General features: G+C 41.1%; 2 protein-coding genes across 2 annotated transcripts in view; one reads left to right on the forward strand and one right to left on the reverse strand.

The window, feature by feature from the left end:
• HEATR4 (HEAT repeat containing 4) overlaps positions 1 to 27,441 on the forward strand; it is an 87,688-nt gene that overhangs the window by 17,277 nt on the left and 42,970 nt on the right. The window lies entirely within an intron of this gene.
• On the reverse strand, positions 12,541 to 19,082 carry LOC129496023 (acyl-coenzyme A thioesterase 1-like). The gene is made up of 3 exons (XM_055303925.1): positions 18,299 to 19,082; positions 14,817 to 15,019; positions 12,541 to 13,233 (listed from the first exon to the last, which is right to left on the reverse strand). Exons 1-3 carry the CDS (start codon positions 18,846 to 18,848, stop codon positions 12,634 to 12,636), a joined length of 1,353 nt encoding a protein of 450 aa, XP_055159900.1. The 5' UTR covers positions 18,849 to 19,082; the 3' UTR covers positions 12,541 to 12,633.

The raw sequence follows: 27,441 nt of genomic DNA on the forward strand, positions 1-27,441 counted from the left end.
CTAAATGTAAGAGCTGAAACTATAAAACTCTTAGGAAAAAAAACAGGAATAAATCTTTGGGATCTTGGATTAAGAGTGATTTCTTAAATAGCACCAAAGGCATAAGCAAAAAAAAGAAAAAATAAATTGGGCCACATCAAACTTTAAAACTTTTGTGCAAATGATGCCATCCAGAAATGCAAACATAACCCAAAGAATGGGAGAAAATATTTGCAAATCATCTTTCTGATAAGGAGCTGGTATTCAGAACATACAAAAACATTTGCAACTTGATTAAAAGACATACAGCCTAACTGAAATGTGAGCGGAGGAGCTAAACAGACCTTTCTCCAAAGAAGATATACAAATGACCAATAAGTACATGAAAAGATGCCCAGCGTCGTTAGCCATCAGGAAAACGGGAGTTAAAAACCATAATGTAATACTACTTCCTACTCACTACATTGTTTGTAATAAAAAAGAGAATGTTGGTGAGGATGTAGAGAAATTGGATTTCTCACTGTTGTTGGGAGTCTAAAATGGTATGACGGGGATCCCTGAGTGGCGCATTGGTTTGGCGCCTGCCTTTGGCCCAGGGCGCGATCCTGGAGACCGGGGATCAAGTCCCACGTCAGGCTCCCCGTGCATGGAGCCTGCTTCTCCCTCTGCCTGTGTCTCTGCCTCTCTCTCTCTCTCTCTGTGACTGTCATAAATAAATATAAATAAATAAATAAATAAATACATAAATAAATAAATAAATAAATGGTATGACCTCTTTGAAAAATGGTTTGGCAATTCCTCAATATATTAAACACAGAGTAAATATTTGACCTGCAATTCCAATCCTAGGTCTATACCCAAGAGAAGACATATGTCCACGCAAAGACTTGTACGGAGACATTCATAACAGCTTACTTTATAATAGCTCCTGACAGAAAACAACTTAAATATCCATTAACAGGTGAAGGGATCAATAATAGAGCATCTCTCCAATAGAATATTATTCAGCCATAAAGAGAAATAAAATATTCATTTCAGGGGCACCTGGCTGGCTCAGTCAGTAGAGCATGTGACTCTTGTACTTGGGGTCATGAGTTCAAGCCCTATGTGGGGCCTAGCGCTTACTTAAAAGGAAAGAAATGAAGTATTGATGCATATTGCAACATGGATGGAGTGTAAAAATATTATGAAAGAAGGGAAACACAGAAGGCCACATAATATACGATTCCATTTACATGAAATATCCAGAAGAGGCAAATCCAGAGACAGAAAGTAGATTAGTGGTAGCTAGGAGCTGGAGGAGGAGGGAATGGAAATTACTGCCAATGGATATGGGGTTTCTTTGGTGAGTGATGAAAATGTTCTGGATTCAGATAGTATTGATGATTGATAACTACGGATATACTAAAAATCACTGAATAGGATACTTTAAAACGGTGATCTTTATGATATGTGATGTATATTTTCATAAAGCTGCTGAAATGCAACAAAAATTTTTAAAGAATGGGGTAAGATACATAGTACTTTAAAATAATTTTGCACCTTATTTTAATATTGACATTTTTCTCTTATTAAAATATCTATTCATATAACAATTACATAATACATTGGAAATTATTTTCTATTTTAATGTATTTTTTAAAGATTTATTTTATTTGGGGATCCCTGGGTGGCGCAACAGTTTAGCGCCTGCCTTTGGCCCAGGGCGCGATCCTGGAGACCCAGGATCGAGTCCCACGTGAGGCTCTCGGTGCAGGGAGCCTGCTTCTCCCTTGCCTATGTCTCTGCCTCTCTCTCTCTCACTGTGTGCCTATCATAAATAAATAAAAAATTAAAAAAAAAGATTTTATTTTATTTATTCATGAGAGACAGAGAGAGAGGGAGAGAGAGAGAGGCAGAGACACAGGCAGAGGGAGAGGCAGGCTCCATGCAGGGAGCCCGATGGGACTCAATTCCGGGTCTCCAGGATCGGGCCCTGGGCTGAAGGCAGCACTAAACCGCTGAGCCACCCGGGCTGCCCTATTTTTATGTATTTTAAGTAAATGTTTTACGTATGTATTTAAGTAAATGTAATACGTTTATTTTTGGAGTGAACCATGTAAGTTAAACTGCTTTGGTATATTTTAAAATACTTACAATTTTGTGATTTAAATGTCTAGTTCTAGGTTCAGTTTGTTTTATACTTTGTTTTAAATGCTATCTTAGCTAAAAAAGATCTCTCACCAAGATATATCAAATCAAATTGAAGAAGCTCATCAGTGGTTGTTCTAAATCATAATATTAATCTTTTCTTCTTGCTCACTAATTATGCAAAGGCTTCAATTAAAATTCTGCTAAGAAATTTCCATGATTTTTGCAATGTTTTTCTTAGAAACTAATTAAAATGTGAAGTAGTGGAGGCAAAAATCTGAATTTAAAAGATTTCAGGAAATTTTAAGAGAAAATTGCAGAAAAATTAGAGACAGCAAGTAGATGTAATTGTTTCTGGAAATTTTATGATGAAGAGGAACAGAGAAAGTGGACAGAAATGGAATTAAGAAGCTTGTTTTTGTTTGTTTTGTTTAATTTTTAAAGTAATCTCTACACCCAGCATGGGGCTTAAACCCATGACCCCAAGACCAGTAGTCACCCACTCCTCCAATTGAGCCAGCCAGGAGCCCCAAGAAGTTTTTGTTTCTTACTTTGTGTTTAAGATGGCAGAAATAACAGCATGTTTTAAGCTGATGGGAATTATATAGAAAAAAGAGAAGAAAATGTTGGAACTATGCCTTTGAAGAGACAAGAGGGTACAGGAAATAGAAAGCAAGTAGAAGCGTTGACAAGATAGAAGCATGAACTGCTCATCTGTAATGAGAGGAAAGAAGACAGATTATAGGAGTACAAATGCTTTTAGGTGGGTCAATGTGATGATGGGAATTTGCGTAAGTTCATTGCTTGGTGCCACAGAAAATGAAGTCCTTTATTCCTTGGTCATTGAAGATGAAGAGAAGGCAGAGAAACTAAAGCAATTCTTCCCCCAGGTTTGGCAGTGAAGGAGCTGAAATGAACCATGCACACTGATTATTAAGGGCCTACTTAAGGTTTATGGATATGAGTTCAAAGTGACACCAACAACCAAAAAGCAAATAGTAAAATGGTAGATATAAACTCTATATATGTTAATTCCATTAAACATCAATGGACTAAGTAATCCAGTAAAAAGACAAAGACTGTCAAACTGGCTTTTGAAAAATTAAACTACATGCTACTTATTGGAGGAGACACAGGTTGAATATTAAGATACTGGAAGATTCAAAGTGAAAGGAAAGAAAAATATATACTATATAGATACTAACAAAAATAAAGCTGCTGTGGCTATATTAATTCAAGCAAAGTAAACTAGGGCAAAAGTATTACTTAGAAGAGTCTTTTCTTTGTAATTAAAGGTATGGTGATGAAAAGTTTGCTTTAATAGGAAGATACTATGTTTCTAAAAACAGTCTGAAAATGTAAAATGCAAAATCATCGTAACTGAAAGGAGAAAAAAAATCCCCAATCAAATTGAGAGATTTTTACTCATCTCAGTGACTGAGAATAAGTTTTTTTTTTTTTTTTGGAGATTTTATTTATTTATTCATGAGGCAGAGACAGAGGCAGAGACATAGGCAGAGGGAGAAGCAGGCTGTGAAGAGCCTGATGCAGGACTCAATCCCAGGCCTCCCGGATCACCACCTGAGCCAAAGGCAAACCGCTCAACCACTGAGCCACCCAGACACCCTGAGAATATAGAGATTTTATTTTATTCTACTTTACTTATTTTGATTAGGCAATGTTTAAATTTTATTTTTCTTTCAATAAGGTGGTACCATTCCTCAAGGAAGTAATGTGGTTTTGTATATTATTTCACAATGAAAGGAACTACATCTGCCTCTTCATCCTGTAACAGTCCCTGCAATGCTCCTTGATGATGTCCTTGGTCTTGAACCCCAAGATAAGCTGCAGGGTGGAGAAGAGGCAGCTGGGAGGAGCAGGGGCATCACAAGCTGGTGCACTGGGCTTCCCACCAGCAGGACATGCAGCTCACAGGGGTTCTAGAAGGAGAGTGGAGTGTGTGGTGCTTCACTGGGTGAGGGAGTGAGGACTCTGATGGAGCAGAAGGCTCAGGTGAACACCAGCATCACAAGTACAGTTGCTATATTGTGGTTGAGTCTGGGAAGAAGATGCCTGGGACTGCTGGCAGTGCACCTTGCTCAAGCTTGTTCAGTGGGAGAGAACAAAGAGATCTTAAAAATCTATAAGGATATGAGATTTAAAGTGAGACAGTCAGTATAGTCATTTTTGTTTTTTTTTCTCCAGTCACATTCAAGTGCCCTGATGCAAATGCAGAATTTCCAGAGAGCATTTAACTAGGGCTGGAATTCTGCCAAACTAGTATGAAGAAGTGAAGGTTGATGGTATTTGGAAGGAAATGGTTATATTTGACTGGCTAAGAAAGGGCACAGTAAAAAAATTGGAGGGATTAATGGATTATAGGCCCTAGTGGGTGGAAGGATTTAATCAGAGTACTAGAGAGTGAGTTAGAAGACAGGGAATGTGGGAAAGTGGAGGTAATGGTCAGAAAATGGGATGTTTGCGTGAATATAAGTTTTCAGATCCTTGGAATACCAAAGAAGGGGATGGCTGGTAAGAGTATGCTTAGTTTTTTTAAGAGATAGCCAAACTGTCTTTGAAAGTGGATGTACGATTTTGCACTCCAATAATGGATGACAGTTACTGTTGCTCTACATCCTTGCCAGTATTTGGTGTGGACAATGTTCCGGGTTTTGGGCATTCTAATAGGTGCGTAGTGATTTCTCATTGTTTTGATTTGTCATCCTCTAATGACAAATGATGCTGAACATCTTTTCACGTGCTTATTTGCCACCTATATATCTTCTTTGTTGAGATATCTGCTCAAGTCTCTTGTCCATTTTTAAAAAGATTATTTATTTATTTATTTATTTGAGAAAGAGAGGGAGAGAACGAGCATGAGTTGGGGGAGGGGCAGAGGGAGCAGAAGAAGCAGACTCCTGGCTGAGCAGGGAGCCTGACTCAGGCTCCATCCTGGGACTCCAGGATCATGACCTGAGCAAAAGGCAGATGATCAACCACTGAACCACCCGGGCATTCCTTTTTTTAAAAGATTTAATTCATTTATTTGAGAAAGAGAGAGAGAGAGATCAAGAGCATGAAGTTAGGGGAAAGTGAGAGTGAGAAGCAGATTGCCCACTGAGCAAGGAGGGAGCCCAAGGTGGAGCTGGATCGCAGGAGTCTGGGATCATGATCAGAGCCGAAGGCAGACACTTAACTGACTGAGCCAGCCAGGCGTCCCTGGTATTGTGTTCTTAACTTCAAGTTCCACTTGCTCATTTCTGGTATATAAGAAAGTGATTAAATTTTGTATATTAACCTTGTATACTGCAACCTTGCTGTAATTGCATATTAGTTCTAGCTTTTTTGTCAGTTCTTTTGTATTGTCTGCAAAGATGGTCGTGTCATCTGTGAACAAAGACAGTTTGAATTATTGCTTCCCGATCTGAATACCTTTTATTTCCTTTTCTTGTCTTATTGCATTAGGTTGAATTTCCAGTATGATGTTAAAAAGGAGTAGTGAGAGGGAACATTCTTGCCTTGTTCCTGATCTTAGTGAGAAACTAGAAGTTTGATGTTAGCTGTAGGGCTTTTGTAGATATTCTTTATCAATTTGAGCAAGTTCCCCTTTATTCCTACTTTTCGGATAATTTTTATCATTAATGGGTGTTGGATTTTGTCAGATGCTTTCTTCTGCATCTACTGATCATGTAATTTTCCTTTTTTAGCCTGTTGATATGATGGACTTCATTAATAGATTTTTTTAAAAGATTTTATTTTTTGCCATACAGAGAGAAAGCACACAAGCAGGGGGAGAGGCAGAAGGAGAGGGAGAAGCAACCTCCCCACTGAGCAAGGATCCTGACTTGGGGCTTTATTCCAGGACCTCAAGATCATGACCTGAGTTGAAGGCAGTTGCTCAACTGACTGAGCCACCCACGCCCCCCAATTAATAGATTTTTTGAATGTTGAACCAGCTTTGCTTAGCTAAGATAAATCCCATTTGGTTGTGTTGTATAATTCGTTTTATTTTTGTTAAGTCCTATATTAATTTTTTAAGTTTCTTCATTTATTTTATTCATTTAAGTAGTCTCTACACCCAACGTAGGGCTCAAACTGGTAACCTCGAGATCAAGAGTCTCACATTCTTCCAACTGAGCCAGACAGGCACCCCTTCTTTCTTTGTCCTCTACTTTGGAGAAAAAGAAGCATCTTTCAAATGAAAATTACATGTGCCCTTGCAACTCTGGCTCTCTTTGACCTGCTCTGTCCAGGTCACCCTGAAGGACACTATCTTTATTTGTAAGAAGCTGTAACTACATTTATACTTTATTTATGCTTCAGTTAGATTTTATTGTAATTAATAATTCAATTTCCAGGAAAGAAACTTACCCTCCAATCAGATATTCCAGAAATATTTCTACCGTAGTAGGGAAAAAGAGATGTCTCTCACCTTGCTCTGACCATTTGAGAGTAATTCATACTCAACTGACTCGCTGATTCTCCTTCATAAATCTGAATAGATTACATCACTAATGCCTGCATTTTCTTTGTTTCACTTTACATGGGCTCTGTGAAAAAGATAGGGCTTTTTCTTTATATGGGCTCTGTGAAATGAGAGCTTCTTTTTATTTCCTGGTTGACCTATTCATTGTTTAGTAGCATGTTATCCAACTTCTATATATTTGTGATCTTTCCACATATTTTCCTGTGGTTGACTTCTAATTTCTGCAGCATTGCAGTCAGAAAAGATGCATGGTATGACTTCAATCTTGGATTTGTTGAGACTTGTTTTGTGAGCTAATATGTGATCTAGAGAATGTTCTGTGTGTACTTGAATAGAATGTGTATTCTGCTATTTTAGGATGAAATGTTCTGATTATATCTGTGAAATTCCATCTGCTCCAGTGTGTCATTCAAAGCCATTTTTTCTTTGCTGATTTTCTGCTTAGGTGATCTATCAATGTAAGTGGGGTGTTAAAGTCCCCTACAATTATTGTATTATTATCAGTTAGTTCATGTTTGTTATTAACTGTTTTATGTATTTGAGCGTTCCCATGTTGGGTCATAAATATTTATAATTGTTATATCTTCTTGTTGGACCTTTTTATTATTATATAGAGTCCTTCTTTGTCCCTTGTTTTTAAGATTTTTTAAATTTATTTATTCATAAGATACAGAGAGAGAGAGAGAGAGAGAGAAGCAGAAACATAGGCAGAGGGAGAAGCAGGCTCCATGCAGGGAGCCCAATATGGGACTTGATCCCAGGACTCCAGGATCACACCCTGGGCCGAAGGCAGACACTTAACCGCTGAGCCACTCAGGCATCCCCCATCTTTTTTTAAAGTCAATTTTATGCAATAAAAGTATTGCTATTCTGGCTTTCCCTCTCCTTCCCACATTTTAGCTATATATTTTATATCCTTTTATTTTGTGAATTCCTTGACTGACTTTTCACAGAAATATTCATTTTTACTGCTTTGGTGTTTCCTACCTTTATGCTGTCATTTTTGATCTCCATATTAAATATTAAAGAGTTCCTTTAATATTTCTTTCAGGGCTGGTTTAGCGGTCATGAACGCCTTTACTTTTTGTTTGTTTGGGAAACTCTTTAATCTCTCCTTCTCTTCTGAATAATAGCCTTGCTGGAGAGAGTATTCTTGGCTCCAAATTTTTCCCATTCAGCACTTGGAATACATCATGCCACTCTCTTCTGATTTGTAAAGCTTCTGTTGAAAAATTTCCTCCTAACCTTATGGGTTTTCCCTTGTAAATTTCCATCTTCTTTTGCCTTGCTGCTTTTAAATTTTTTTATCACTATCTTTTGCCAATTTAATTACAATATATCTTTGTGTGGGTCTGCTTTTGTTAATTTTGTTGGGAGCTGAGATCAAGAATTGGACACTTAACCGACTGAGCCACCCTGGCACCCCTAAACCAGAATCTTCTTTTTTTTCTAAAGATTTTACTTATTTATTCATGAGAGACACAGCGAGACAGAGGCAGAGACACAGGCAAGAGAGAAACAGGCTCCATGAAGGGAGCCAGATGCAGGACTCGATCCCAGGACTCTGGGATCACACTCTGAACCGAAGGCAGACGGCTCAGCTGCTGAGCCACCCATGCATCCCACTAGAATCTTCTTTTAAATTGTATGGAACCTATTCATTATCCCTAAAGGAGAAACATATTCTCAGCCTTATTCTTTCTTGAGTTAATAAGGAAGTCTTCTACATCCCAAGGAAATGGTTTGTAATCTACACAGAAATGAATTTACAAAGATAACAATCATAATCACAACACTAATCATTACAGCTAACTTGTTATTAAAACCTAAATGTCCAGGGGTACCTGGGTGGCTCAGTGGTTGAGTGTCTGCATTTGGCTCAGGTCGTGATCCCGGGGTCCTGGGATTGAGTCCCACATCAGGCTCCCTGCAGGGAGCCTGCTTCCCCCTCTGCCTATGTCTCTCTCTTTCTCATGAATAAATAAATAAAATCTTTAAAATAAATAAATAAATAAATAAATAAATAAATAAATAAATAAATAAATCCTAGATGCCCCAATATAGAAAACCACTTAAGTAATTATAGATTAAGGGGACACCTGGGTGGCTCAGTAGTTGAGCGTCTACCTTTGGCTCAGGGCGTGCTCCTGGAGTCCCAGGATCGAGTCCCTCATCAGGCTCTCTGCATGGAGCCTGCTTCTCCCTCTTCCTGTGTCTCTGCCTCTCTCTCTGTGTCTCTCATGAATAAATAAATTCTTTTTTAAAAAAAGTAATTATAGGGCAGCCCAGGTGGCTCAACGGTTTAGCACCGCCTTCAGCTCAGGGCGGGATCCTGGAGACCCTGGATCGAGTCCCACGGCGGGCTCCCTGCGTGGAGCCTATTTCTCCCTCTGCCTGTGTCTCTGCCTCTGTGTCTCTCATGAGTAAATAAATAAAATCTTAAATAAATAAATAAAATCTTAAATAAATAAATAAAGTAATTATAGATTATGAAATATTGTTAACATTTAGAGGTTTGGTATCATGCTCAGTGTAAGATGTTAGGTCTGAGAAAAGCAGGATAAAAATCTATATATATGGTTAAAATATGAATACACATATGTATATACAAAAAGACTGGAAGGAAATGAAGTATACCGAAATTTTAATTGTGCTTTCTTTTTTAAATACTTAGATAAACCTTTTATTTTTAAAGTTTTCAATTTACAGAAAAGTTGCAAAATAACAGATTTTCTGTATATCCAGCACATAATTTGTCCTTTTGTTAGTATCTTACATTACTATGGCACATTTGTCACAACTAATGAACCAATATTGTATATTAGTATTAAGTAAACTCCATACTCTGTCCAGATTTCTGTAGTTTTTCCTCAATGCCCTTTTTCTGTTCAAGTATCCCATCTAAGATACCATATTACATTTAGTCATGTCTCCTTAGGCTCTTCCTGGCTGTGATGGTTTCTCAGACATTTTGTTTTTGATGGCCTTGACAGTTGTATTGCAGTCAGGTGTTTTGCAGAACATCCCTTAATTTGGACATGCTTAATGCTTTTCTCATGATCAGCCTAGAGTTATAGTTCTGGGGAGGAAGACTGCAGAGGTGAAGTGCCACTTTCAGCATGTCAGTCATATCAAGGTTATATGGAATCAACACAATTTATCGCTGATGTTTACTTGGCTAAGGTAGTGTTTGTTACCCTTCTCCATTCCAGAGTTACTCCCTGTCCCCCTTTCCATAACGTACACTTTGGTAATGAGTAATTAAGTATAGCTGCCTGCCTTTTGACTACTTTATAGTTTTCAGTATTTCCTAAGTTTCTACAATAAACATATATTATCTTTAAAGAAAAAAAGCCATAAACCAATTTTAAATCCTATTTCTTTCTTTCTTTTTTAAAATTTTTTTTAACTTATTTATTTATGATAGTCACACAGAGAGAGAGAGAAAGGCAGAGACACAGGCAGAGGGAGAAGCAGGCTCCATGCAGGGAGCCCTGCGGGGACTCCATCCCGGGGCTCCAGGATCATGCCCTGGACTGAAAGCGGCGCTAAACCCGCTGAGCCACTCAGGGGTCCCCTCCTCATATTTCAAGTCCTATCTGAAATGCCACTTCTTGTAAGTCCTCCCCACCTCTCCACCAAGTTAGATGTGGTTTGTCCCATCCTTATATAATAATGACCCTTTGACACTTTTATTCTGTTTTACTTCTACACTAGAATGTTATTTCCCCCACTTGTTTATACAGCCATCTTACTTCAGAAGGGACTAAAGGAGGGGCTCCTCTCCCCCTTGGGTCCACTGCAAGGGCCCAGTCTACAAGGGACATGGTCATCCACTCTCTTAACATCTTTTTGTTTCTGTCCTGAGGCTCTCTCAGAGAAGCCTGCTCCAGACTCTTTGGGGACACTCGGTATTCCAGCATGATAAACAGTGAAGAAATTACTTTGGAGAGTATAGTTAAACCAGTCTGGTTTTTCTTGCCCATGTGCCAAGGAAAACATGCAGAAAGCACAATCAGTAGTACAAAGAGAGAAAGCCACCTGCCTGCCATTACATTCTTGGCCATGGGCAGAGGAGGCATCCCTGAGCTGGCTGAGGTGAGTGGAGACTAGAAAGTATAAGCACTACATTTTCTTCGTGTAAAAAACAAACAATCTTCAACTCTTTCATACCTTTTTGCTTCTTTTGGCTCTCAATTTTCTTCTGTTTTAGTTCTGGCTTGGTAGAGCCAGAGACCACAAGCCTCTATTTAGCACCCTTACTAAGAGCTTATTTTTTTCACGATGACATTTGATTTATTTAGGTGCTGTCTGAATCTGAATTTACATTAATGTAGCAATTTAGAAAATTCAATGATAAAACAGAAGAGGAAGGGAAATATAAATTATAGAAATCATAATCCATATTAAGAAAAAAAGATCAAGTTGCCATGTTTACATCTTAATAATCTGCCTGTTCTTTTTCTGTAATTGTAAATATGTTTCCAAATATTATTTGTAAATATTATCTTGATTACCTCTCCACTCCGGAAGTTTAGTCTTATGGCCCATGGATGTAATCATCAATTTCTAAACCTTTCTGGTTAATTATGAGAAACAACCTTGCTAGTTTATAATGCCCAATATGCATATATCTGAATTTTCATTACTAGGGTGGAGAGTTTTAGATAGATATTGGGGTCATCTTTCTTTAACTAAAGAACTGTTAATAGCAATCATTGGCTCTCACAGACTGTATTTGCTTTAAAATGTTGTGAACAAGAGCTTGTGCTTGCACATATTCTTTCACCTGCCTCCCATAGTTGTGAAGATTAAATGATTGACGTACAGTTGGTGCCCTGGAAGCATATTTCCTTCCCCAGCTGCTCTTCTCCTTCCTGGACTGAAACCATTGTCACTCCCATGTGTTGCCGTGGCATAAGGTTTATGTAAAATAAAAGCTGCCTCTTCCCACCACTTACTTGTTTTGCAAAATCAATATTTTTTAACTGACATTTATGCAACAAAATGCCTTTTTTTCATTGGTATGTATATGCATGTGAAAGCATAATATGTGAAAGGACACACATGAAGATCCTCACAAAGGTTATTTTGTGGAGTATGACAGCCCAGTGATCAATGGGCCACTTTGGCTAGAAGATTATTTTGAGCTGAAGGCCATCAAGGCCCTACGGGCTCAAGAGAAACTCTCGTTCCTCAACTATGGAAGAATCTAAACTGAGGGTCTTTACCAGGATGAGGGTTATCAACAGAGATAAATTTGATCTGAGTGACCCATCGGTATGGCAGGGAAAATTATCTAATCACCAAACACCTGATCTTTTTATTGCTCTGTGAATTGCATTCCTTCCCTTCCAAGTCCTAGACCCCTAACCTTTCCTCCTTAACTCAGAATGATGTACAGACCTCATGTTGCCTGACTGACTTTGGAACTTCCATGTCTGTGTGGATTTTCTGTGCATATGCTATCGGATTTGATTTTCTCTGTTCATCTATCTCTTGTCAATGTGATTCTTAGTCCAGCTAGAAGGACACATGACAGGACAGGAATTCTGCTCCCTGACAGTGGTGACAGCAGGGAGAGCACTGGAAGTAGGTGGCAGCTTCACCTGTAATGTTCCAATATTTAACCTTTAAAAAGCTGCTTATTCTTAGGCTCTCTTTTCATTCCTGACATAATTTGTATGGAGACGATTTTTAATGGTAATGGCATTTAAAGAGAAAGGAATAGGGGATCCCTGGGTGGCTCAGTGGTTTAGCGCCTGCCTTTGGCCCAGGGCGCGATCCTGGAGTCCCGGGGTCGAGTCCCGCATCGGGCTCCTGGCATGGAGCCTGCTTCTCCCTCCTCCTGTGTCTCTGCCTCTCTCTCTCTATGTCTATCATAAATAATAAACAAATAAATATTTAAAAAAAATAAAGAGAAAGGAATAAAAACCCAAAAAGTGTTATCATGACACAATGGATGAACTGTTTTTAATTGCTGCTGCTTAGCATACATTAGTCTCATCCTCCTAACCTGCAGATAATGGGTTATCTTTTCAGGAGAGTCCCCCTAACTTTTCCCCACCCAAGTGTTTGTGGAAGAAAGTCTGGAGCTGCTTCCAAGCATCCACCTGGGCCATGGCATGAGCCCTGGGCTCCCCTCCCCAGATGACAGGACCACCCACCAAGGTGTGTAGGGAAGCCTGGCACATGGGGAAGTAAGGAGGCTCAATGTAGTGCCCTGCCATAGGGTAACAGATGATCTGGGGCTGCTCCCTACCATGGGCCTGTAAGCGCTTAGAGGCCTCGTTAGCATAGAATTCACTCTTCCAGTTGTGGTCATCCAGACCTACAAGGAACAGGAAGGCACTCTCAGCCCTTTCCACGGGAATGAAACTCTTCTGGTCAGCTCCTTCCAAAGGGCTATTCAGGACATCCAAAATGTCTGCCAAGCCGTCTTTGGTCACCCTCATTCGATTTGGGTCTAGGCCCACAGCAGGCAGGATCTCATCCTTGTAGTGTAAGGTTCCCCCAACATTGGCCACGGAGCCATTGATTATGACGGAGGCAGTGATGCCCTTCAGAAATGAGGCCATGGAGAGGCAGAGCTCACCTCCTTTGGAACTGCCAAGCAGCCCGACTCCCGGACCCTTTACCTGAGAAAAGGACAGAGGAGGAAGGAGAATGAGACCATGAACAGTGCAATTGATGAGCAGTGCCCAGAATTGGAAAGTAGGTAGAAATAAGCCTGAATCTGGGCTCTACTATTTGCCAGCTTTTGCAACCTTACAGTATTGACTTATTCTTTCCCTCTTATCTTCCTTTCTGCAATTAATTGCTCCATCATCATTCTTGGTGATTTAAACAACCATGTAGAGGATATACTAGATACTTTGGCTTCTCAGCATCCATGTTTCTCATCCATCCTGCCTCATTTCACTTAAGTTTGCTTTCCACTTCTCCAGAAGACCATATCACATCTCTCCTACAACCTCAAACCTTTTGACCTTTAACCCTGCTCCCTTTCACTGTCAGCTCTTCATACCAGCTGGAGAAAATAAAGCTTTCCAGTAGGAGAACTCCTCCTCTTTTCCCCCTGCAGGATCTACTTAGTTCCACAGGAGCTCAAGTTCTCTGCCTTCTCTTGGGTTTCCAAACTCCCTCTGTGCTTATTAGAGGCCCCCCTGATGCTTGCACTTGGTATCTCCTCCACTCTCATTCTCCAGGACTTGCCGCTGCAATCATATCAGCTCTCTCCTTCTTCGTCACTTTCTTCTGTACTGGCCCATTCCCATGGGCATACTTACTGCTCTCTTTTCACAACAAACCCTCGCCCTCACATCCACTCTGCCCTAGTTTTCTGCTCTCATTTACAGCAAATTTGTGGGGACCAGTTATCTAAGTTGTTCTTTTTGTCTTCCCTTCTTTACCCAAATCCTCTCAGGGTAGTTTGGGTCTGTGCTATTCCGCAAGGACTGCTCTTGCCAACATTACCAACATCTCCTATTACAAATGGCCATCTGATTCACCTCTCAACAGCAGTCTTCTTTTCCTTATGGGCTTCTTCTACAATAGCACCCTTGATTGGTTTCAACCATTTATTCCTTCTAGAGGAAAAGCACTAGAAATTAAATGATATATTATTATCATCTCAACTTTTCAGAGGAGGAAAAAGCAAGTTCAAGGGGCTAGTTTGCAATTTGTGAATCAAAACTTACATTTAACTCTTGTCTATCCACGTTCATGCTGGTGCCACTGCACCATATCACCTTTTCTAAGAGTTCCAAAGCCTCCTGTCCACTGAGCTCTGAACTCTAAAATAAGCAAGGCTTATCTCCTGATCCTCGGATACCCTGAGCCCTATAACCCTCAAAACACTTCTGATTACTCCAGTTCTTTGGCTGCCCAGTTCTTTTAACCTACTGCCTTCTGGAGATAGTGATTCCCTTCCCCTTTCCCTCTACTTCCTATATCCTGTTTCAAACATGTCTGGGCCTATTATGATATACTATAAAATACTGGGGTTTAAAATTCCAAACCAACTAAGAACATATTTACTAGCAGGAAATATGAGAACATAAAATTGCATAGAAACTGTCTATGAGAAGTGACTCTAAATGGTAGTAGCTTGCGTTAGGGACTGGGAGGGGCTGTAGTGAATTTATCACATTCTGTGAAAATTAAGAGCAGTTATGAGGACATCTGATACGTAGATCATAAAACCTAAAGAAGTTCCAACCTGAGGGTGATCCAGAAGGTAGTTCACAGCTTCTTCAAAGTACTCCAGGTGGAGGATCTCCAGGCCCTTGGGGAGATCTTCATAGTTATGGTAAGCCAGAGCCATCACAGCAAAACCCTTGCCAGCCAACAGACTAGCTCGATATTCCAGAAGGCCACTTCCAACTCCGTAAATGTCCACAATCCCTGGAAAGGGCCCAGGTTCTTTGGAAGAAACAAAACACAAAGATGAACTATTCCTGAAACTCTCTGCAGTGTAGTCAAAAGCCATGTGTGGTCTACGTGGTGATGTCAGAGTTTTCTATTGACAATCAGAAATGCTAGACAACCTCTGGTCTTCAAAGATCCAGTGGCATAGGCTCAATCCACATTTCCCCTATACCCAGCACCTCAAAGCCTCACAGATTTTTTTACAGAAAACATGCCTTACTTTTGTAATTAAAAATAACTTATAATGAAAAAGCAAAATCATTACCCTCTCCCCACCTCCAAAGCTGACACTACCAAATGCTAGAGAGCATGTAGAGCAAGTGGAGTCCTCATAAATTGCTGGTGGAAATGCAAAATGATACAGCCACTTTGGAAAACAGTTGGGCCATTTCTTATAAAGTTAAACACTTACCATATGATTTAGCAATCCCATTCCTTGGTATTCACGCAAGAGAAGTGAAAATTTGTATTCACACAAAAGTGCATATGCAAGAGTTTGTAGTAACTTTATTCATAATCTCCAAAGACTTGAAACCCAGCCTGAAACTCAATCCTTCAACTGTTGAGCCAATAAAACTGCTTTTGTTTTGTTTTAAAGACTTTATTTGAGAGAGCGAGTGAGCGCGCAGGGGTTGGGGTAGGGGCAGAGGGAGAGGGAGAAGCAGACACTCCCGGCTGAGCAGGAAGCCTGTTGTGGGGCTCAATCCCAGACCCCAGGACCCTGGGATCATGACCTGAGCCAAAGACAGATGCCTAATCAACTGAGCCACCCAGGCGCCCCCCACCTTTTTGATCACTTTAAAAAATATATTTTTTACTTATTTGAGAGAGAGAGAGTACAAGCGAGGGGCAAAGGGCCGGGGAGAGGGAGAATGAATGAATAAAACTGAAGTGCACCCGCAGAATGGAGGGAGTAGTAATAAGAAATAAGAAAGAACTATTGGCTATATGGAGCATAAATGAATCTCAAATGCATTAACCTAGACTCAAAAGGCTGCATACTCTTATGATTCCATTTATTGGACATTTTCACTATTATGTAAAAAGCTTCTATTTAGGGGCACCTGGGTGGCTCAAGTGGTTAAGCATCTGACTCTTGATTTCAATTCAGGTCATGATCTCAGGGTCCTGGAATCGAGCCCCACATTGGGCTCCACGCTCAGTGTGCAGTCTGCTTGTCCCTCCCTCTCTCTCTGCTCCTTCCCCGCTTATGGCCTCCTCTGTCTCTCCTAAATAAATAAATAAATAAATAAATAAATAAATAAATAAATAAAATCTTTTTTAAAAGCTTGTATTTAACATGCAAAACCTTAAAAATAATAAAGCAAACACTTTATGCCCAGCATCTTAAGAAATATTACAGAACTATCGAAGCCCTCTGAGTACCTGTGCCCTTCACTCTTTTTCCACTATCCTGTATTTTATTTCTCTCTTGATTTTCTTTATAGTATTATCACTTATATGTGTAACTTAAACAGTATTTTATTTTGCCTATTTTTGGAGTTTTATCTAAACGCAATGATACTGGGACACCTGGGTGGCTCAGTGGTTGAGCATCTGCCTTTGGCTCAGGGCGTGATCCCGGATTCCTAGGATCGAGTCCCACATCTGGCTCCTTGCATGCAGCTTGCTTCTCCTCCCTCTGCCTCTCTCTATGACACTCATGAATAAATAAATTTAAAAAACCTTTTAAACAAAGAAACAAACAAATAAATGTAATGATACTGAATGTGTTCTTCTGGGACTTGATTGTTCCACTCAGTATTCTTTTTGAGATTAGTCCATTTTGATCCTCGTAGCTGCAGGTCCATCATTTCTGCTGCTGTAAACATACCTCAGTATATTCATCAGTTCTCTTGTTGATGGACTTTTGGGCTGTTTCCAATTGTTTTGCTCTTACAAACAATGCCTCTTAGTACACATATACAGGTGTAGAATGATACAAATTTCTTTTTTTTTTTAAAGATGTAATTATTTATTTATTCAGTCATGAGAGACACACAGAGAGAGAGAGGCAGAGACACAGGCAGAGGGAGAAGCAGGCTCCATGCAGGGAGCCCAACGTGGGACTCAGTTCCAGGTCTCCAGGATCACGCCCCCGGCCAAAGGCAGATGCTCAACCGCTGAGCCACCGGGCTGCCCATGATACAAATTTCTAAGTTAAAAATTATTTCCTGGAGTACATGCATAACTATTCCTTTCAGCATCATATGTGGATTCCTTTGACTCCATGTACTTGTCAACAATTGATAATGTCAGACTTTTAAATTTTGGCAAATTTTGAAGGTGTGAAATGTATTGTGTAGCTTTATTTCGCATAAAAAAGATAATGTCTTTTTTTAAGATAATATCTTTTTATGTGTTCATTGGCCAACTGCTTTTCATGTTGCTAAAATTATCCAATATTTTTGCTTTTCAAGTTCATAGCAAGAGGACTTTCTCTGTGCTAATTTTCTTAAACCTTAGTATACTGTGAGAAAAGCAAAGTTATACTGAGGATGATTTTAAAGAATCATTAAAGAGGTGCCTGGCTGTCTCAATCTGTAGAGCAAGGGCCTCTCGATCTGGGGGTTGTGAGTTTGAGTTCCACTTTGGGTATAAAGATCACGTAAAAACAAATTTTTAAAGAAATAATCATTAGGGCACCTGGGTAGCTCAGTTGGTTGAGTGTCTGCCTTCGGCTCAGGTTGTGATCCCAGAGTCCTGTGACAGATCCGGGGTTGGGCTCCGGCCTGTGAGGAGTCTGTTTCTGCCTCTCCCCCTCCCCGTTCTTATGCTCTCACTTCCTCTCTTTTGAATGAATGAATGAATGAATGCATGAATGAATGAGTAAATAAATAAATTCTTTAAAAAAATAATCATTAAAGACTTGGAACTACCTATAAATGTTTTTGTTTTCACTTACAACTGTCTTTTCCGGGATGCTTGGGTTGGGTGGCTCAGTGCTTGAGCGCCTGCCTTGGGCCCAGGGCGTGATCCTGGAGACCCTGGATCGAGTCCCACGTCGGGCTCCCTGCATGGAGCCCGCTTCTCTCTGTGTGTGTCTCTCATTAATAAATAAATAAGACAAAACTGTCCTTTTTTAAAGTTTCCTTACTATGTTTTCTAACTAACCTTCAGTTTTGGAACGGCAGAGCCACGTCCCCACCAGGACCCATCCTGAGGCCCCCACGGAATGTCTCTGCAATGTCAGGAGCTACCTCCTTACTGTGGGTAGAAGTGCAGGAGAAAAGAGAAAGGCAGGCAGGACAGCCTGGGACCCCGGGCGCTCACCTGGGGGCAGGAAGAGCGTGCCCCGCACCCGGCCCGCGCGCACGGGCACCCGCCGCACCCCGGGCCGCAGGAAGTGGCGCTCGTGCAGCGCCCGGCCCAGGAGCCGCCCGGCGTCGGGCTCGTGGCCGTCCAGCACCTCCAGCTCCACGGCGAAGGGCGTCTGCACGTCCCGCTTCACCAGCCGCACCAAGGGCGTCTCAGGCTCCAGGGCCCAGAGCAGCCCCATGGGCTCGAGCCCCACGAAGCTGCCGCCCAGCGCGGGCGCGCGCGCCAGGTCCAGGAGGCCGCGGTCGTCCGCCCGGTAGCGCGCGTGGGCCCGGAAGAGCGCGCCCCTCTCGTCGCGCAGGGACGCGCGCAGCGTGACGGGCTGTCCCGGGGCCAGGCCGCGCACGGAGATGCGCACGGGCTCGTCCCAGGCGCAGCGGCCCGCGGGCTCCACGCTCAGCGTCGCCGAGCCTCGGGCCCCTGCCCACAGCTTTGGAGTCCTCGGCAGGGAGCCCCATCGGCGGAGTCCCGAGGCTCGCAGAATAGCGCCGGCGGAGGCCACCATTTTGCCTCTTGGTTTCAGTCCTGAGTCAGCTGAACTGGGCAGTGGAGAAAGTCAGAAACTGCTCAGCGATCCTCTAGTGGCAGGCTCCGTCATCTGCAAGCTGCGCGCCCAGTGGGGCCGAGTAGCCTGCCAAATTGGGCTTGGAGGGCCAGACTCTTGTCCCACCAGGTCAGAGGCGTACCTTTAAAAGCAAGAGCGAAAATGATACACATGAACTTGCATTACGTACTGAAAAAGCTGCAGTTTACTGGGGGGAGGACTCTCCTAGTTCTGCTTCTCAGAAGCTTGTTGGCCGCACGAGGGCGGGCGCTGAAGTTTCTGGCAGCTAGGAAAGCCTCCAGTCGCCAAATTCTTTTTTTTTTTTCAAATTTTTATTTATTTATTTATGATAGTCACACACAGAGAGAGAGAGAGAGAGAGACAGAGACACAGTCAGAGGGAGAAGCAGGCTCCATGCACCGGGAGCCCGACGTGGGACTCATCCCGGGTCTCCAGGATCGCGCCCCGGGCCAAAGGCAAGCGCCAAACCGCTGCGCCACCCAGGGATCCCCCAGTCGCCAAATTCTTAATGGCTAAGAGGAGTGCAGGATTGGAATGGACTTTGATCAATTTGTTGAGTAATTCGCCCTCGTTAATAATCATAAGTCGTTTCGTTAAAAGTGTGCATCATAGTGTTCTGCTTGTGTATTACCTGTGTAGAGGCTTATCTTCCACACCATCCCCACATTAAAGGGGCCTGGAGTTTTACTAGCTCTGTGACCACAGCTTCTTCCTTACGGGTGTAAAAATACCCAAATGACATCATAGTTATGATACTCCATTGTCATGTTGCTGTATTTAGGCAAATGTCCTCTCCCTCTCATCTGGGAAGGCTCACCTTTTCCCCACTTTCTCATAAACTATGGGTTCCACCCAGTGGTGGATTTTTCATCCAACTTCAGGCTCTTTCTGAAGCCTTGTATTTGATTTTACATTCATGATTTTTTTCATATTCTTTTTATTAAAGAAACCTGCAAATTGTGTAAGCTTGTTTCAAGCCCATTAAACCTGTTTGCCACTGCTCCCGGTAAGACTACCCTCAAGGACTTTCCCAACCAAGACTTTTTACCTAGTTTCACATGTTCTCATTTCCTGCTGGTTATTTATCATGCAATTCCCTATAGCTATAATTAGTTTTGCACTGGTTCTGTAGGATATTTCAGTGTATTTTGTGCATAGAAACTAAAGAAAGTAAATAGCTAGTTCTTAATCCTTAAAAGAAACTTAATGAGGTTTCTCTTAATGAGAAAATTAAGGCCTGGAAGGAGAGGTGAACTGATTTGCTGACGTTCAAATAATTAGAAATACTAGGATTTATATCTTTGCAATCAGATTCCAGAGTTTGTGCTCTGAACCATTATGCTTTAATTGTTCTCATATGATAGGTCCTATGTTTTAGATTTGTAAAACACTCATATACTGGTGATGGATGCACAAACTGGTATGACCTTTTCAGAGTGATCTGGTAAAAAATATTTGATACATTCCCTTTGACTCACAATTCCACTTTTAGGAATTTCTAAGTATTCATGAATATATGTAAATATTGGCTGTAAGGATGCTTATCATTTTGTTGTTTTAATAGAGGGAAAGTTAGAAACAAACTAGCAATATAAACTTGGTTTAATCAATTTAATTGTGATGCAGTCATATAACGGAAGAGATGTAACCATTAAAGATGTTAGAGTAGAATATGATGAGGAGACTTTCATGACATTGACAGTAGGTAGAGATCCATATAATCTTGAAAAAATGTATATCAATACATTAAAAAAAAAAAAAAAGACTAGTCAACAGTTACCCAAACTGTTGTTTCTTAGGCTTTGGGGAATTTTAGTAGTTTTAATTTTCTTCTTTGCCCAGAATTTCTATCAGAAATAACATGGCTGGGGCACCTGGGTGGCTCTGTTGGTTGAGCATCTGACTCATGATCTCAGCTCAGGTCTTGATCTCAGGGTCGCCTTGGGCTCGACACTGGGCATGGAGCTTACTTAAAAAAAAAAAAAAAAGAAGAAAACAAAGAAATAACATGGCTTTCATAATTAAATCGGTTTTAAAAAAATTGTGGTATTATACAAACATAAAACTTGCCATTTTAACCATTTTTAAGAGTATAGTTAAGTAGACTCACAGTGTTGTACAACCACACAACTATCCCTCTCCAGAACTTTTTCAATCGCCCAAGCTGAAACCCCTGCAGCCCCTGGAAACCACTGTTCCCCTTTTGGTCTCTAGGAATTTGACTATTCAAGATATCTCCATCAATCCACATATGTAGCATGTATCAGAGTTTCCCTCCTTTTTAAGGTTCAATATTCTATTGTATGTATACATTTTGTTTATCTATTCATCTGATGGATTTTAGGTTATTTCCACATTGACTACTGTGAATATACTGCTATGAATATAGCTGTACAAATACCTGTATAAGAGTCCCTGCTTTCAATTCTTTGGGTTTATACTCCTAAGTAGAATTGCTAGATCATATGGTAATTCTGTTAAATTTTTAGTTTTCAGGCTTTTCATCTCAGAGACCATACCTTTTCACCCTTTTGTAAGGGTCCCAGGGTCTGAGCACAGCTTGAGCCCAGACCCTAAAGTGAGTGCTCAAGTTGGTCAGCAAATATGGTGACCACCTAAATAGCCCCAGTCAGCAAGACAGACAGAACTTCATGGCCAGAAATCTTTCCTGCTGTTAGTTCATGAGGGAACTCCTGAAAACCAGTATTCTGGAAGCCTGGGATTTTACTATTAGAAATACAGGATTTGAAGAAATCCCTTGTAAAAATAGATGATCATCAGGATTTGGGGAGCAGGGAGATGGAATCCAATTAAGTGGATGTGGAGACAAAAGGGGAATGAAAAAGACCCCAAAGACAGACCCGTTCTACTTTACTATTTGTTCTATCAGCCTAGTAATCTGAAGGATGCCAGAGCTGAGTATTCACGTGTTCCCTGCTTTGCCTCTTTCTCAGCAGGATTTATAAACCTTTCTTGGGGAAAAAATACTGAGTTGCACAGACCTAGAGGTTTATTTCCAAAGGATGACCAAGAAATCCCTTGTGCCATCAACCAATAAATACAATGCAGTGTTCCAAAGTTGTTTACAAAAGGAAATATATAAATAACTGAAGATACCACTGTTTGAACCCACAAATTCTGTCAGTAGACCCATGGAATTCTAAAGAGGTGGTTGCCTGGTAACCAATATAAACAGCTTTGAAACCTAAGAAAGGAAGGAAGGTTTAAGATGCAGAACCTTGCTTTCCCTTGAAGAAGGTGTTGAGGGAGGCGACCTTGAAGGTATTTCAAAATACTGCTACTTTACTAGTATCTGAAAAGAGCTTTTCGCATCAGCTGAATGATGAAAGGCAGCCTGAAGTAGTTGAGAAGATTTTGGATTACGTGTCAAAAGGGTTAGGATTGCTTGAGGGATTAACCAATACTGTGGCCTTTGTCGTGTCTCTTCTCTCTGGCCCTCAGTTTTGAAATCTGCAAGATAAAAGTGTTAGAACAGAATCATGTTTGTGGCAGAGTTTCCGTAGTAATCTCAGGAGACAGTAGTAGATCTGTGTGAGTGCATGGCAAGGGGCAGGAATTAGAAAGTAGAGGGGAAAAATGAAGGAACTTTCTGACGAGAAAGAGGCAGGAGAGGGAAGCCTCTGAAACAAGCCAGGTTAAGAGACTGTGTTCCCCCATCCTGCTCTCCCACCATCAAGCTTCCTTCATACTTTCCACAGATACCTGTTGGGGGTATGGCTTCTCTAAATTTAATGTGTAAAAACACCTGTGAAAGCTGGTTAAAATGCAGATTTCTAGGCCTCACTGTGGCCTACTGAATCAGTATTCTGGGATGTAGGACACAGGATTCTGCATTTTAACAAGCTCCTCAAATTATCTTGATGCAGAAGGTTCTTGACCATTAACACTGTCCTAGAAGCTGACTGTCCCTACCTTAAAACTTCAGAATCTGTGGGTGTTGGTGAGAGTCTATTATTTTTTAAAAGTTCTCAGAAATACTGTGCTAAGGTTTATTGCTTTTTAACCTTCTGTGGTGGTTTCTGCTCCTTTAATTACAAGGAAAAAGCAAGGTATTACTCTTTTTAGCATGAATTATTCGGCCTACTTCAATTATTTCTGTAGAATAAAGGTCCCAGATCTGGGGGTGAAGGCAGGGGACTGGGAAGCTGAGCAGAAGGTTGAAACTAAATTTAGAACCTTGAGAGATCACTCATTTTGAATCTGGTTTCTTCTGTTAGGTTTTACTTGAGGGCCTGTGGCCTAACCCTTCCAACCCCACTCCTGCCTGTCTAGCCAGTTTCCTAGAGGTGCAGAAATAATGCTTGTGGTTGCTGTTTACCAGATCACCTGGTCTGCAGTTATGCCAGATTTGACTAAGTATAGAATGACGTGTGTTCATCTTTCTTTCTTCTTTCTTTTTTCTCTTTTCTTCTTTTCTCTAAAGATTTTGACACATAGAGAGCACAAGCAGGGGGAGTGGGAAGCAGGCTCCCTACTGAGCAGGGAGCTCAATTTGGGGCTCAATCCCAGGATCCTGGGATCATGACCTGAGCTGAAGGCAGGCACCCCCTGACTTTGGTTAAGGGACCATTTGTTGGGAGAGGGCCTTGCCTCAATGTTGGTAACATTTAAATTTGGATAATATGGAGCCTTTAAAATCCATACATAGGTTTTTTTCTTCCCTCTCTATCCACCTTCTTTTTTTTTTTTTTTTTAAGATTTTATTTATTTATTCATGAGAGACAGAGAGAGAGAGAAAGAGAGAGGCAGAGACACAGGCAGAGGGAGAAGCAGGCTCCATGCAGGGAGCCTGATGTGGGACTCCATCCCGGGTCTCCAGGATCAGGTCCTGGGCTGAAGGCAGCACTAAACCGCTGAGCCACCTGGGCTGCCCTCCACCTTCTCTTTTAATTGCTGAGGGCCCCAGTATTCCTTACCTGTCCTGTAAGTGCCTAATGCACTAACTGTGGGGCCCCAGAGACTTACCTTCAAGGGCCATAGTCCATGCTCTAAATCAATGATAATTCTTCACAATTATATAATACTATGAATTTTGCAAGAAAAGTTTTGTGGGGCCCCAGAGACTTACCTTCAAGGGCCATAGTCCATGCTCTAAATCAATGATAATTCTTCACAATTATATAATACTATGAATTTTGCAAGAAAAGTTTTGTTTTGTTTTTTTAAATTTGAAAGATCTTATTTATTCATGAGAGACACACAGGCAGAGGGAGAAGCAGGCTCCATGCAGGGAACCCAATGTGGGACTCAATCCCAGGACCCTGGGATCACACCCTGAACCAAAGGCAGACCCTCAACTGCTAAGTCACCCAGGCATCCTGCAAGAAAATTTTCATACATGTTCCCCAATTTTGAACTTCATATCAACACTAAATTGGAACAGATATCAAACTCTATTTTCAGCCTGGCAAACGAAGGCAAACCAGATGGGCTGGGAAGTACAGAACCTGGTCTTACACTTGTCTACTGATCCTAAGTCCATCTAGGATAAGCCTCTTTTGACCTAACCCTTCAACATTTTGTCCTGTCCTCATTCCTTTTCAGAACACATAAGGTATTTCCTTCTTCTCAAGAAGATATCATGTAAGAATATCCCTTGGCAATTTATAATAACTGATAATGCTAATATGTTATTCTTTCTGGGATGCTGGCATTATAACCAAAGATTCTGTATACCACAAGCTAAAGGGTATATATATCTGGGGACACCCAAAATCATTCCATATGGTTGCCTTGGGGTGAAACCAGTCCTCATCCATTTTTCAAGTCTTTAGAATCAAAATGTTCCCTGCCTTAGGAGCAAGAATTGATACACTGGCATGCTGAGAATAATACAATGTTCTGTTAGGCAATATACAAGACACCAGAGCACATGAATATTGTTTTCATCTAATAATTTATCTTTAGCCAGTACGAGTGGGCACTGTTTTGGGAAATTATCACTTGTGACCACATTCTACCCTTGCCATAACTTTTTTTTTTTGCCATAACTTTTTTAGTCTAATTTTAAAATACTCATGGCCATGTTGCCTTCACAACTGTGAAGAGATGGAGCAATTAGTCTTCTGTGCAAAAAATCCTGATGTCATATTAACCATGTATGATTTAATGAAATGAGGTTATCAATTCTGGCCTAGTGACATCTAGATAAAAGCAAGCTTGTAACAAGAAGAAAAATATACCACAGATTAGATTTAATACACAGAAGAAAGTGGAACAAATCAAGTCCTAAAGAGAGAAGCTACTGGAATGCCAGTGTGGCATAGAGGTTAAGTGCTCTGGAGGTGCAATCTCATAGCTAGGATTAAAACCTGGCTTTTTGGGATCCCTGGGTGGCGCAGCAGTTTAGCGCCTGCTTTTGGCCCAGGGCGCGATCCTGGAGACCCGGGATCAAATCCCACGTCGGGCTCCCGGTACATGGAGCCTGCTTCTCCCTCTGCCTGTGTCTCCGCCTCTCTCTCTCTCTCTCTCTGTGTGTGTGTGTGTGACTATCATAAATAATAATAATAAAAATTAAAAAAAAAAAAAACCTGGCTTTTCTACTTATGGCCTGTATGGCCTGAAGCAATTCATTTACCATTCTGAGCTTCAGCTTCTCCCAATACAACATTAAAGACCATAATATCTTCCCTATGTAAAGCCCTTAGCAAAGTGCAAGCATACCTCATTTTATTATGCTTTACTTTATTGCACTTCACAGATATTCCATCTTTTAAAAAGACTTTTTTTTTTTTTTATTTGATAAAGAGAGATAGCAAGAGAGTAAGCATGAGCAGGGGGGAGAGGGAGAAGCAGACTTCCCACTGAGCTGGAAGCCTGAGGCAAGGCTCAATCCCAGGACCCTGAGATCATGACCTGAGTTGAAGGCAGATGGTTAACTGACTGAGCTATAGAGGATATTCCATTTTTTACAGATTGAAGGTTTGTGGCAACCCTGTGTCAAGCAAGTCTATCTGGGCCATTTCCCCAACAGCATTTGCTCACTTTATATCTCTGTCACATTTTGGTAATTCTCACAATCTTGCAGACTTTCTCATTTTTACTGTATTTGTCATGATGATCCATGATCATAACTTACTGAAAGCTCAGATGATGGTCAGCATTTTTTAGCAATATTTTTAAATTAAGGTATGTACATTGGTTTTTAGACATAATGCTTTGTACACCCCGTCAACTACGGTATAGTGGAAACAAAGCTTTTTACATGCACTGGGAAACCAAAAAATTCACTTGACTCATTTTATTATGATATTCACTTTATTGCAGTGGTCTGGAACCAAACCCACAACATCTCTGAGGTATGTCTGTACTTCATAACTGTCAATTATCATTATTAGCCCAAGGAAGGACTTCAGAAGGAAAATTGTTTAAAAAGCACTAAATGAGGCAGACTGGGTGGCTCAGTGGTTTAGCACTGCCTTCAGCCCAGGGTGTGATCCTGGAGACCTGGGATGGAGTCCCACGTCAGGTTCCCCGCATGGAGCCTGCTTCTCCTTCTGCCTGTGTCTCTGTGTCTCTCTCATGAATAAATAAATAAAATCTTAAATAAAATAAAAAGCACTAAATGTAGGGGCACATGGCTGGCTCAGTCAGGTAAGTTCCTGACTCTTGGTTTTGGCTCAGGTTATGATCCCAGGATCTTGGGATCAAGCCCTATGTCAGGCTCTGCACTTGGAGGGGAATCTGCTGGAGATTCCTTCTCCCTTTTTCTGTCTCCTTCTACCCCTCCCCCTGCTTGCACGCAGGCATGCTCTCTCTCTGTAAAATAAAACAAATCTTAAAAAAAAACAAAAAACCCAGACTAGGGCAGCCCCGGTGGCGCAGCAGTTTAGTGCCGCCTGCAGCCTGGGGTGTGATCCTGGAGACCCGGGATCCGGTCCCGCATCGGGCTTCCTGCATGGGGCCTGCTTCTCCCTCTGCCTGTGTCTCTGCCTCTCTCTCACTCTCTCTGAATGAATAAATAAATAAATCTTAAAAAAAAAAAAAAGACCCAAACTATTAAATGTAAGCATTTGTTCTCTACAGCGTTTTGGATGCTAGCTGAAACCTGGAAACAGCTTGCCCAATAATTAAGGAAAAAGGTGATTTACATACTTGGTAAAATATTCTGTAGCTGTTAAACATTAACAATTAAAACTATGTAACAATATGGAAAGGTGCTGGGTGATTCTGAAGGACAGCAGAGACAGAAGACCAAATATTTTAGCCAAATATTTAACAATGGGAGGTATCACAGGATTGAGAGTTAAAAGTATCGGTATGCAATCACTATTGTACACCTGAAACTAATTTAAAATTTAGGTTAACTATCCTGGAATGAAAAACAAATCGGTACAGACTAGAAGTGATGTATGAATTTGTGTGGGACATGGAGGCCTGGGTAGGTCCAGAAAGAGTTCTGGAGCAGGTAGGAACTGAGCTCGGCCTGGAAGAATGGATAGAATTTGTCAAGTATGGAGAGAAGGCTACTGCAGGTAGAGGGCACAGAGGAAGCTCCATGGTGTCAAGGGAG

This window comes from Nyctereutes procyonoides, unplaced genomic scaffold (assembly GCF_905146905.1).
Source record: "Nyctereutes procyonoides isolate TBG_1078 unplaced genomic scaffold, NYPRO_anot_genome, whole genome shotgun sequence".
Classification (NCBI taxonomy): Eukaryota; Metazoa; Chordata; class Mammalia; order Carnivora; family Canidae; genus Nyctereutes; species Nyctereutes procyonoides.